General features: G+C 39.8%; 1 protein-coding gene across 3 annotated transcripts in view; it reads right to left on the bottom strand.

The window, feature by feature from the left end:
• The window catches only part of HPDL (4-hydroxyphenylpyruvate dioxygenase like), a 555,822-nt gene that overhangs the window by 288,391 nt on the left and 254,514 nt on the right, over positions 1-12,917 (bottom strand). For all 3 annotated transcript variants that reach the window (XM_044056863.1, XM_044056864.1, XR_006362808.1), the window contains exon 3: positions 6,188-6,339. In XM_044056863.1, coding sequence (XP_043912798.1) covers positions 6,188-6,339 — 152 coding nt within the window. The remainder of the gene's footprint in view (positions 1-6,187; positions 6,340-12,917) is intronic.

Raw genomic sequence — 12,917 nt, 5'->3', positions numbered from 1 at the left:
AAGATTTTTTTTCCTGGAGGCACTAAGTTCGCTGCAGCTTCAGATGAAGCTTTCACCACTATGAATGTGGTGACAATAAGAGACATGGCTAGTGGAAGTAGGACTGACGTTGAACATGATGAGCAGTAACTGCCAAAGACAGTGAAACACAAGCTCTGGGGACTTGCACTTGTTATATGTGAGGTACACAACTCTTAAAATCAGAGGTGTAATAATTCACAGGAAAGTAAAGGATCATGGAAACGGGTAAATTTCTGATCAGCTGTAGCTGGCAGATCAAATGGAAGTATTGACACTATTGCTATCTTTATGGACATCGCAGGGAAAGTTAGGTCTTGTGATTTTCTGGGTGTGAAACAATGTGAAGACTGAGTTGTATATGGCTAACATGGCCAGCACTCCATTTTCATACTCAGAGTGGACTGTGGTATTAAATTCACAAGTATTATATGGTCAGCACTCCATGTTCACATCCAGAGTGGACTGTGCTATTAAATTCAGAAGTTATAAACAGGATGGAATGTTTTTATTAAACTAGAAAGTTCATTGGTGTTTTTTTCTTTTGTTTAGCTTGAGCTCCGACTGAATGAAGAGCGGAATCCTTGTCACTACTGGTATGTTTTAAGCAGGTTGGACACCCAGCTCAGTTAGTGTAGTGAGGACATAGGAGACTGTAATTGGTGGGAGTGACAGAAATGCTTGACTATACTGGCCTTAGAATAACAAAGTGAATGGTGGGGAAGTGCTACTAATGTATGCGGAGTTATCTTGGCACTGCACTAATACATCAAGGGCTACTGGGTGATATAGCAAGAAGGTGTTTGCTGTAACATCTTGCAACTGGGAAAGTAGTTCTGTCGTGTACTAAAGCAAGTGTTCCAGTCACCTGCTTAGTTGAGAGGCAACTACCTGCCCCTATCTAAATGAGAATTACTTGGAATCCTGGAATGCAAGCTGACATCCGAATACATCCTTAAGAGAAGTAATAAAGCAGAATTTGCCAACAGCCTGTACAGGCTTACACCATACTATATTATTAAAAAAAATCAGGCTTATCTGAATGGACATCATCTCTTTGTGTCATAGGGAAAGTGGTGACTGGGAAGATGGAGCAGGAAGTTTTTTTTTTTTTTTTTTTTGAAAGGGGATATTCCTAGAGTTTGCTATCCCAGAGGTTATGCAGGAGCAGTACTTTTGCACGCACCTCTACTAAATAATGTGGTGCCAACCTGTTTAGGGGATAGAGGCATGAGATCTGTATACAAGCTAGGATTAGTCCCACTCATAGGTTCATAAGTATTTACTAGGCTTTGTTGATCTGTCCCCTGTGACCTGTTTGCTAATGTAGTCCATCACCAGTGTGAACAGCAGTGGGCTCAGAGCTGAACCCCGATACACACCCACTTCTACTGGGAACCACTCTGTGAGACTGAATGCTGTTCATACTTGAGTCACTGGGTCCTTCTACATAGCTTGCACTAATTCTTCCAATGTTTCTGGGACTTCAGATCACAGCAGGACTGCCCAAATTAGCTTTCTTGGGACATTATCATATGCTTTCTCAAAGTCTAGAAATGCCCAGTTGGATGCCTTCCTCATTTCTAGCTTCTTCTCAACTCTCTCACTGCAAACATCAGGTCAGTTGTGCTGCATCCTGATCTGAATCCAAACTGCTCATCTCCCACCTTAATTTCTACTACTCTGCATTTTCATTTATTAATCACCCTCTCCAGAACTTTTATGCAATGTGACAGGTGTTTGATAACTCTATACTGCCCACAGTTTGTTCGTGAACAATAGCACTAGTATACTTATTCTCCAGTCATCTGGGATATGCTTTTCTCTCCACACTGCTATGAGTACTTTCAGGAGTCATCTCTTCCCTATCTCATCTAGCATCATATCATATCTGTTTCCTTACTGCTGTTTTTACTTCTTCTAGGGTGGGGACCTCCTCTTCTCTCATCATAAGCTGTGTCTAAGACAGTACAGCTTTTGTGCTTTTTGTTTCTTTCAGAAGCTGCTGGAAATACTCCATCAGCCATGTCATGTGAACTGGTGAGCAGATTGCTGATGGTATTCCGTATAAAGGGTGTCTGTCTTCTTTATCTTTCTGTTTTTGTCTTGCAACTTAATATAGTTTCTTTATGCCATCTACTCAGTCAATTTGCAGCAGCTGGTAGAGTACCTCTGCTGCCTTATTCTTCCCTACTGCATCTCCTCTCAGCCTCTTTGTTACCATCCAATATTCCTTCCTAGACTGGTCCGGCTTTGCTATTTCACAATTTTTCCTCTACTCCTTCTTTCTTTTGATAACTTCCTAGACTTCTGCATTCCACCACCAGCTTTCCTTATGTGCCTTATTTTCATATCTGGTTTGGTCACATATCTGTTCGGTAGTCTCACATATGCTGTTTTGAGGCACTGCCATTCTTTTTCATCTCCACTTATTTCCTCTTCTTCTTCAGGTGCTACAGCCCTGAGTCATTCCACGAACTGTTGCACTTCCTCTCCAGTCAACTTCCAGGTCTTAAGCCTGGCCTCTGTTGATTTAAAAGCTTTCTTTGACAACTGCTTGCAGCCAATTGCAGCAACCAGTGGTTTATGCTGTGGGCCAACTGGTTTACTGGGGACAGCTTTGCAACTGCCGATTCTGTTGTTGGCCATTCTTGTATGTGATCTTGTGACTGTCTCTCTTTCTAAACCATGTGTTGGCTACTAACAAGTCATTTTCAAGACATAAGTCTAGAATGGCCTCTCCTTCTTTATTCCTGTTGCCCCACCCATGTGGACCCAGGCAGTCCTCATATTCAGTTCTGTATGTCCCAATACGTGCATTCAAGTCATCCATTATCAACACCAATTCGTGTTGTCTTGCTTTATCTATTAGGTCCTGCAAATGCTGTCTAAATTCACTCTTTCCTTCACTATCAAATCCCTGCTGTTGGGCGCATTCTAAGATTACTCCGGAGTCTGATTTCCATGAGTCTGTCACTAATTCTGATGGCATCCCTCACTGTCTTGTGAAGTCTCCCCTTCACCATAATTCTCACATGCTCTCCTTACCATCATGGCATCCACTTCCAAGCTTTGTCCTGTTACTGAACCTACACGGAGTACCACAATTCTTAGTTCATGTTTGGCAGGTTGACTGGTTTTAATTCCATCTTTCTCTCAACAAAGCTATCCCAAGTAACCCACGCTGGGCAACTGAACACAGGCTGGCCAGTAGCTTATTGAGCTAGGGCTTCTGGACTTTATTACAGGCACACACTGGCCAATCTGGTCAATTACACTCTTCACAACATTAGCATAGATCCCTGGTGTATGTTGGAGTAGGCCAGGTCTTCAACTCACTTATCACTGGCATATACCCATGCCTACTTAGAGACATTTGTGACAGAATCACCTAGAGCCATATTTTACACTGGAGAGTGGCTAGCCCCAGTTTACATATACTCCTAAAATAAACTCTAGGGCACCAAACTTACATTTGGGATGCATAACTAGGCTTAAAAATGCCCTTGTCATCATTAGCCTAGTATATACCTAAGAACCAAGAGATAAGGGAAAAGGTGCAGCAAAATAAACTAGGCAAGGTACTTAAGGAGCAATGGCCTGATATAATTCAAAGGGTAAATTTGGGCAAAGTACTGAGGGAAATTGTTGTAAGGCTTAATAAGTTGCTACAAAGGTAGTAGGAGAAAATATCTTCTAATATTAGACTGGACTGGAATACATCCTTAGAATGATAAGCAATGGATGGAGATGAGTTAGGCCAGGGAAGGTTAGAAAAGCTAGGAAGCCTGGAGTTGCATGGAAAAACATTTTTCTTGGTTAAATGTCAAAGAAGCATTAGGAAAAATTGAAGCTAATATGACCTGAACAAATTTAAAGGTAGTATAACAATTAATAGTTTTGGTTTAGCTACACACCCTTTGTAAATAGTTTCTTTTCCTTTTTATTTTTTGTCGTTATGAATGAATTTTCTATTTAATATTAGTAATGTTTCAAATGCTGTTATATCTATTTGTTATTTTCTCTTAATGATTTTCAATAAAAGATTTAGAAAAATGTTTGCACTCTGCCAATACTTGGCAGGATGCTTTCAGTGACAAAGGAGTACTGGTGGTGTAACACAGCTGATGGCATGGATGAGATGCATGCATTCTGGAACTGTGGGGCACAAGAGGACTTAAAAAGAAGGCAAAACTAATTAAGGGAAGTAACAGCAGAGGCACAGCATCTGGATGCAACAGAGCTTTTTCTAAGGATAAGCCATGTAAGCAATGACTTAAAGGGTACAAGATCTTTAAAATAGATCACCTTACTGATGGCAATAAAAGCAATTAGTAGGAAATGGAAAAAGCAAAAGAGCCCTACTGTTGAAGAGATAACTGAAGAGATAATTCATCTGGTGAACATACTCTATTCAGGACAGGGTGGCTAGTATGAAAATGGAGGAAATATTTGTCAGGCAATGCTTTCCCTGGCTGAGATTTATGGGTGTGGCTTAACAAGGTACTGCTAGGGCACAAAAAGCAAGAGGACCTGACATCAGCATTTATTGTAGCTCAATAATGCTAACATTTAGTATGCAATCACCAATGGGGATAATACTGTGTTGACTAAGTAAATAGCTTGCAAGCTTTTATTTGTTGCGTTTTTTATTTTTCTTACTTTTTTTCATTTTATTAAGTACGGATTGATGTTCAAAAACTTGTTCTTACATTGTAAAGTTATTTTGCAATTTCTGAGTGTCAGTTTGAACCAACGTAGATGTAATTTTAGTTTTTGAATAAGATGTGAGGCTGGCTGTCGACAAGCATGTATGGTTGTACACCAGGCATGAGTACTGCACTGTTGTGGTATGGTTGTTCTGCAGCATGCATTGGGACTGCACTGTTTTAGTATGGTTGTTGTGCACCATGTAGAAGAATTGAATTGCTGTAGTATGATTGCTGTGCCCCACACAACTGCACTGTTGTAGTATGGTTGTTGAGCTCCGCAAAACTGCACTGCTGTAGTATGGTTGTTGAGCTCCACACACAAGGGCTGCACTGTTGTGTTATAGTTGTGTGCCACGCTTGAAGACTGCACTGTTGTAGTATGGTTGTTGAATGTCATGCATGTAGACTGCACTGCTGTAGTATGGTTGTTGAATGCCATGCATGTAGACTGCACTGTTGTAATATGGTTGTTGTGTGCCACTCATGAGGCCTGCACTGCTGTAGTATGGTTGTTGACCACCACACATGAGGACTGCACTGTTGAAGTATGGTTGCTGTGTGCCATGAATGAGGATTGCACTGTTCTAGTACGGTTGCTGTGGTCCACATATGTGGATTGCACTGCTGTAGTACGGTTGTTGTGCTACACATGAGGACTGCAGTGTTGTAGTATGGTTGTTGTGCTACACATCAGGACTGCAGTGTTGTAGTACGGTTGTTGTGCTACACGAGGACTGCACTGTTGTAGTATGATTGCTATGTTCCACACATGAGGACTGCATGGTTGTTGTGCTCCATGCATGAGGACTACATGGTTGTTGTGCACCACACATGAGGACTGAACTGCTGTAACACAGTTGTTGTGCATCATGCTTGAGGAATGCACTGACTGTTGTAGTATGGTTGTTATGGATAAAGTCTGAGATAACAAAAAAATGCCATGGCAATCAAACATGACAATATCTCTGTAGATTAAAATGATACTTTTTTGTCATATTTACTTGGATTATCCATCTATAAGCACAAAGATTAAAGTTGAAAAAGTTTATGAAGTTGCACACAAAGAAAGTAAGTCATGAGCACACAGCTATTTTTTTTTTGTTAAGTAATTCCTGGTGAATGCAGTCAAAATATCAGCAAATTCTATATTACAACATTATCTAGTATCCCACATTTTGAGGTCAGTAAAATATCATAATACATTCTTTTACACACTTTGAAAAGTGCACACATCAGATATATATGAAAATCCTGTTTTCTAGTAAATATAGTCATGATCAAACATAGCAGGAAGCGATCAAATTTAATATTATAAAAAAATGAATTAATTACAGATTAAACTGATAAATAGCCAGTCAAGATATACAAAAAAAGTAATATAGTTTCATCAAAAACTAAATAAAACAGGGATTTAAAATTAACATACTATTAATACAAAGAAGATGTTAAACATTTACCTCAGTATAATAGGTGTGTGGTGGACAAAGAAACTGGACTCCAGCATCCGTAAATATTTTAGAAGCAGTAATGATATCCCTGGTGTATAAGCCCACATGTTGTATGCCAGCACTACCATGCTGATTTAAGAAGGTGTCAACCTGATTGTTTCCTGCAATGCACATATCACATTATGTCAATTAAATGCTACCATAAGCTAAAAGGTTGCTGCTTAAAACAGGCACTTGTGACGAAGGAGGACTTCCCTGATTAAGTAATAATAATAGTAGTAAACAAGAAACAAATTATATGTTCTTTAAAACTGACAAATGTTATCAACAACTGCAAAGATTCTGACAACCAGTAGAGAGAAAAGTTACTGTTAGTCAATACACAGAGAGAGAAAAGTTAAAAACTGATAGTCAGTACACTGATGTCAACTTTATAATCATAATTTTAAAATGTATTTGTGATAAACTCATTGTTGCCAGTTCTCTCAAAATATAAATATCACGGTGTACCAATGGAAAACCTCACCAGATGTATCAACATGTGCAAGCATCAAAAGCACTGACTGACTCAGATTTTAACCAAGCATTAAACCCATACCTCTCAAATGCACTGATTTTGACTTGGGTTTTAATTCTGTTCCTCTTAAGTCCTCTTAAAACTGGTAACTATTAGGGAATAGGTGGCAAAGTACACTTAATAATGACAATACTCAGAATTATGGACTTTTTACTTCAGAAAAACATATATTAAATTCACATTCTCTTATTCTGTTAATGTTTCAGTTTAACAGCATTAATGTTTTAAAAGTACCCATGAGTGTTGCTGGCTATTTCTGGATTTTTTCCTAATTTCTGTTGAGATTCGTCCATGATTCAGTCAAGAGCTATGAGTGTTCCATTCAATGAAATGTTACAATTTCAGATGAATATAACATCAAATGCATGCAGATAAGGTAAGTGTGCATTTGGGGAAACTAACCTACAAGCTTGCAGATATTCTGTAGCCTTCAGCATCAGATGGTGACAGTGTTCGTGTGAGGAGGGAGATTACACTTAGAGGAAGGTGACGTAAGGGGATAGATTTAGCAAGGTGTGCCTGTGTTGGTTTTTAAGTGTTAGGGTAATTTTTTTTAAAGTAAGGTACAGTGTCTGGATAAGCAGGTACCATCTTACTAATTTCTGTCAATCTGGACTCTGCACCCTAAATTTGAAAAGCCCTTTTGTATAACACTACTGCTATTCAGGCAAATTATGTCTGAATGTGTGGTGGGGTTTTAGTAATCAGACTGCAAAAGGAAATACAGTTTCCTTTTGTGTATTTTATATATATTTCCCCGAAAATAAGACTGGGTCTTATATTCTTTCCCCCACCAAAATACGCATTAGGGCTTATTATCAGAGGATGCCTTATTTACACATTAGGGCTTATTATCAGGGGATGCCTTATTTACACCCCCCCTATACAACAATCTACATTTATTCATGTACAAAAATCGACATTTATTCATGTACACAAATTGACATTTATTTGGTAATATTCTGTTATTTGGCAACAGTTCTAAGTTAACACATTAACAGTTGTGTGAGAATTCTACATAAACAGTGCAACAAACATTTCAATATCAGAATATCTACACCTTGGCTTTCACAGTGCAATATTTCATGCTTAACAGAAAGTGCAGAAAAATCTCAATACATGTGTATTGGAGGAGGGAAATAAAACTGAAAGCTGAAGCAATCCATTCTGTTGCCCCTGATAACAGAAAAGTTATTCAAATACAGTCATGTCATCTTCTTCTGGAACACTGATAAGTCTCCAACCCCAAAATTCCGGCCTGAATTTCTTGCAACTCCATTTCCTGTAGAAGCATTGGCCCCAATCTGTCATGCCTAGCAATAGAGCTCTCCTTAAATGAGCACTGCTTGCCCAAGTAGCCTGCTCGTAGTGCACTGGCAACACAGCTGTCAATGATTTTATCCCATGAATTTTTCACCCAAGTCACAACCTCTTGTAGGCTAGGCTTCACAAAGTTTCCATGCTGATTTCTCTCCATTCTAATTTTAATGTAGTCATTGAGTTACATGTGCAAGTGGTCCTTGAATAGATTGTTGATTGCAATAACAAGAGTCTGGAGATAGGCAGTCATTCTTGTGGAATCATTATCTGATCTATTCTTCTTCGTGCAAGTAATTTCTTCATGTCTTTAGCGTGGTGAGTGCTGGCTGAATCCCAGGCTAGCAGACCTCTTTTGCCACCTCGCAAAACAAGTGGCAGCATTACATCAACCCACTTCCTTATAACTGCTTGTGTGTGCCAAGCCTTTTCAGTTTAAGGAATGTAAATGCCTGAAACATGTTCAATCTCATCTTTCCTGCCCTTACTAATGATTACAGGTGGGGTTTTCTTTCCATCTAGACGAACTGCCAAAATACAGGTAACACGTGCACTCTCGTAACCAGTGGAGGGAATGTAGATTGACGAGGTACCCCTTTGATCAATTGTTGTTAGAGATCCTTGGCCCATAAACACTGCAGTTCATAGGTTCATAGATTAGTACTAAGCTAACTGCCCTTGCGAGCCATTTTGAGCCTAGCCAATTATCCCTTGTGAGACTCAAGCCCTGCACCTTGTGTTTGTAAGGCAAACACCTTAACCATTAGGCCACCCTCCCAACCCTCCATAGCAATCATAGTTTCATCCATAGCAATCATGTTGGAGAGCTGGTATCATGTTGGAGAGCTGGTATTTAGAAAACTCAATGCCATCAACAAAGGACTTGAATGCAAGTGCACGTTTAATAACTTCACTATCTTCCAGCTTGAACTCTGTTGTTGATCTTCTTAGACAGTTCATATCGCTGAAGGAAGCCATCCATCCAATGTTGTGATGCTTTGAATTCTTCCGAGGATATTTCTAACTGTAGTGCCATTGCTTGGACAAATGCTTGAATATCAGCCCTGCGCACAACTAAAGCCTTTGCTCTCCTGTTAGCAATCCATTCACAGATGGTGTCTTCTAGCTCATGAAATAATGGTTGCCGACCTGATCCACACTTGCACTTCTTAACATTTCCCTCATCGGCCTGTTGACTGAAGTTATCTTAAGCTGCATGCCATTTACGAACCATTTGGAGATCTAACTTCTCTTTGCAGAAAGCCATCAGATTCTTTCCCCGTGAGTCCTCCTCAATTCCTTTCTTGCACTCCATGGAATAGCTCTTTCTTTTTGCACTCATCTTATCTGGGGGGGGGGGGGTAACTGAGGACTTACGAGACCAGAGTGGCAACACAAAATGGCGATGGTTAAGAAGACACAACCACAGCCGGTCGTAATCAAGTGCATGCGCTTTACACGCATTGGCTGTACTTTGCCAATCAAAATACACCTGCCAGTGTTTATAGGCCAAGGATTTCAACCGTCAAGTTTGAGTGATTATTCGGGTTACAATAAAAATCGTGGAGGACTCCCAGGGAAGGAATGTTACGACTTTCTGCAAAGAGATGACGTTGGGTATCCAAATGGTCTGAAAATGGCGAGCAGAGTGCGATAACCTCAGTCAACGGGTGTCAATAATATTATTTTATAATTCAACACATCCGTCGTGTGTTGACGATTTTAACTGGGGCTTATTTTTGGGGTATGGCTTATATCATGACCACCTTGGAAAACCATGCTAGGTCTTATTCTCTGGTTAGGTCTTATTTACGAAGAAATACGGTATATATATATATATATATATATACACATATATATATATATATATATATATATATATCTATAGGTCTACTTGAGAATGTGGACCGTTCAGAATGCCAACTTTCATATGGCCGACACCACATGATTGACATTCCGAAAGACCGATATCCTGAAATAGCACCATTTACCTACCTGTAAGCACAGTAAAACTGTGTTATGCAGGGGGGCAAGCCCCCCTGCACCCCCCCACACCCCCTGCTACTTAAATATTCTCACTCTGAGATCATAATACAGTGCAGGAAAGGGGAATCTCCCAGTCCCACACTGTAGTGGGATCTCCGCTATCATTTGTCGGACTTTCAAACGTTCGCTCATATGGTGTTGGCCATATGAGTTTCGAACATTTGAAAGTTCAAACAAATGAAGGGCTCCTATATATATATATATATATATATATATATATATATATATATATATATATATGTATATATGTATAGAGAGAGAGATTAATAGATATTTTAATGTTATTTTGTCATTGTGTTGATTTTGCTGGCATTGATCCCTTCAGCAATTCAGCAGTTACTTATCTTTAGTTACAAGTCAGTGTTCCAAACAGTCAGTGTTGTGACTTTCGGTGCTCTCTGCTCGATGTTATGAAAGTCGGGTAAGTGGGATTTCGTTTATATGAAGGGGACCCATATATTTATATTTATGTAAATATGTATGTAGATATATATATATATATATATATATATATATATATATAAGTTCATAGGTTTTATATATATATATATATATATATATATATATATATATATATATATATATATATGTTCATAGGTTGGTACTAGGCTATCGGCCCTAGGTCCTATACAAGCCTAGCCATAACAATTCCCTGGATATTTCTTCCCACAATATTTACTTCCCTGGACCCCTGTCTGACGTGATCCCTGGGTGAATTTCCTATCTCCCATCCAATCATCAAGGTTCCTTTTGAAGAGGGCCAAGGAGGCGCTCTGCTTGACATGTATAGGCAGTCTATCCCAGAGTATGGGGAGTCTCTGGGTCAAGAACCTATCCCTCCAGCATGTTTTGTCCATTGCGATGACAGAGTTTAGATCCCTGGAGCATGTGGCTCTGAGGGATTGGGATTTCTTTAAGTGGAGCATGTCCAACAGCTCAGAGTTTGACATGGCCTTGTATGTTAAGCAGAGATTACCTCTGAGTAAACGATATGCCACAGAGTATAGCTGGAGTTTTTTTAGATGGTCAGCATAGGGCATCTGCTTTAGGCCTGTGATTCTTTCAGTGAGGTATTTCTGCGGCCTTTCCAGCTGTTGCAGATGTCTTGTGAGGTACATACCAAATGGGGCATTGTACTCTATAATGGGTCTAATGAGGGATAAGTACAGTGGGACAATGTCCTCCTTTTTCCTGGATGAAAAGCCCTTAGTGATGAGGCATGCCACATAGAAGGATTTCTTGAATGTTGTGGTGATGTGGTTCTCGAAGGTGAGACCACTGTCCACGTGTGTCCCCAAGTCTCTCATCACACTTTCAGTGCTTAGTGTACTGCCGCCTATGTGATAATTCATGGGTACATGTTTTTTCCCAAAGTGGTAACTATACATTTCTTGGCATTAAGCTTGAGCCCATGGCTCTTGCACTAAGCATCCGTTTCTGTAAGGCCCTTTTGTAGAATATCCACATCATTTGGGGATTCAGTAATGGCTCCCAGTTGAGTTATCTGTGAACTTTGGCTCCCATTTTACAGTCATCTGCAAACTTTGTTAGCCAGAGACCCTTAGTGTTGGCCTTTACTTCAGAGAAGTAGATGCCAAACAAGAGTGGTCCCAGGCCTGTACCCTGATGTACTCCATTTATCACTTGTCTGGAGCTGGATTTGGGGTCGGCTACTTTTCCAGTCTGGGTTCCATCAGTAAGCCAGTTGGCAACCCATCAAGTGATGTAGGGATTTATGCCCAGCTTAGTAAGTTTATTTATTAATCCAGAGTCGGGGATGGTGTCAAAGGCCTTGACGAGGTCCAGATTGGCTGTGTGGACAACCTTACCCTTGTCCACAGCTCTGGAGACGGATTCAAAGAAGTCAATCAGGTTCAGGAGACAAGAATGGCCCTTCATGAACCCAAACTGGGTGGGGTCCAGAGTTTGAAGGTTGCCAAAGTCTTGATATATATATATATATATATATATATATATATATATATATATATATATATATATATAGATACACATACACAGGTAGCTATAGATATGTGTGATTGTGTATACACACACACACATATATATATATTATATACATACACACATGGGTCTACTTCAGAATGTTGACCGTTCAGAATGCCGACTTTCATATGGCCGACACCATATGATCAACATTCCGAAAGACCGAAATTCTGAAATAGCACCATTCACCTACCTGTAAACACAGTAAAACTGTGTTATACAGGGGGGCAACCCCCCTGCACCCCCAACACCCCCTGCTACTTAAATATTCTCACTCCAAGATCGCACTACAGTGCAGGAAAGGGGAATCTCCCAGTCTGCACTGTAGCGGGACCTCCGCTATCATTTCTCGGCCTTTCAAATGTTTGCTCATATGGTGTCAGCCATATGAATTTCGAACATTTAAAAGTTCAAACAAATGAAGGGCTTTTATATATATAGGTATATTGAATCCACTGTGTTCAAGTGTTGATTTCCGAATATATTCGGAAATCAGAACACTGAACACAAAAAATGTCGAACTAATCATTTTAGTAAAATCGAATGTCAAAAATGTCGACTTTACTGAAATGCTCACATAACACTGATGCACCCCAACTTATATATACAAACTCCGAGATCGCACTACAACGGGGGAAAGGGTCCATTTCCCGATCCCCACTATAGTGCGATCTGCACCACAATGTCGAACCTTACAACAGTGAATGCTAACTATTGGAAGGTTCGACATTGTGGCACTCACATTTCCACTTATGCTAAATTAGTTTTACACACATGTTGTGCAATTGACTATGT

Source organism: Protopterus annectens, chromosome 14.part0, assembly GCF_019279795.1.
Source record: "Protopterus annectens isolate FY-2018-M chromosome 14.part0, PAN1.0, whole genome shotgun sequence".
NCBI classification, from domain to species: domain Eukaryota; kingdom Metazoa; phylum Chordata; order Ceratodontiformes; family Protopteridae; genus Protopterus; species Protopterus annectens.
Note: the sequence above shows the minus strand (reverse complement) of the source record. Positions and strands in the feature narration are given on the sequence as shown.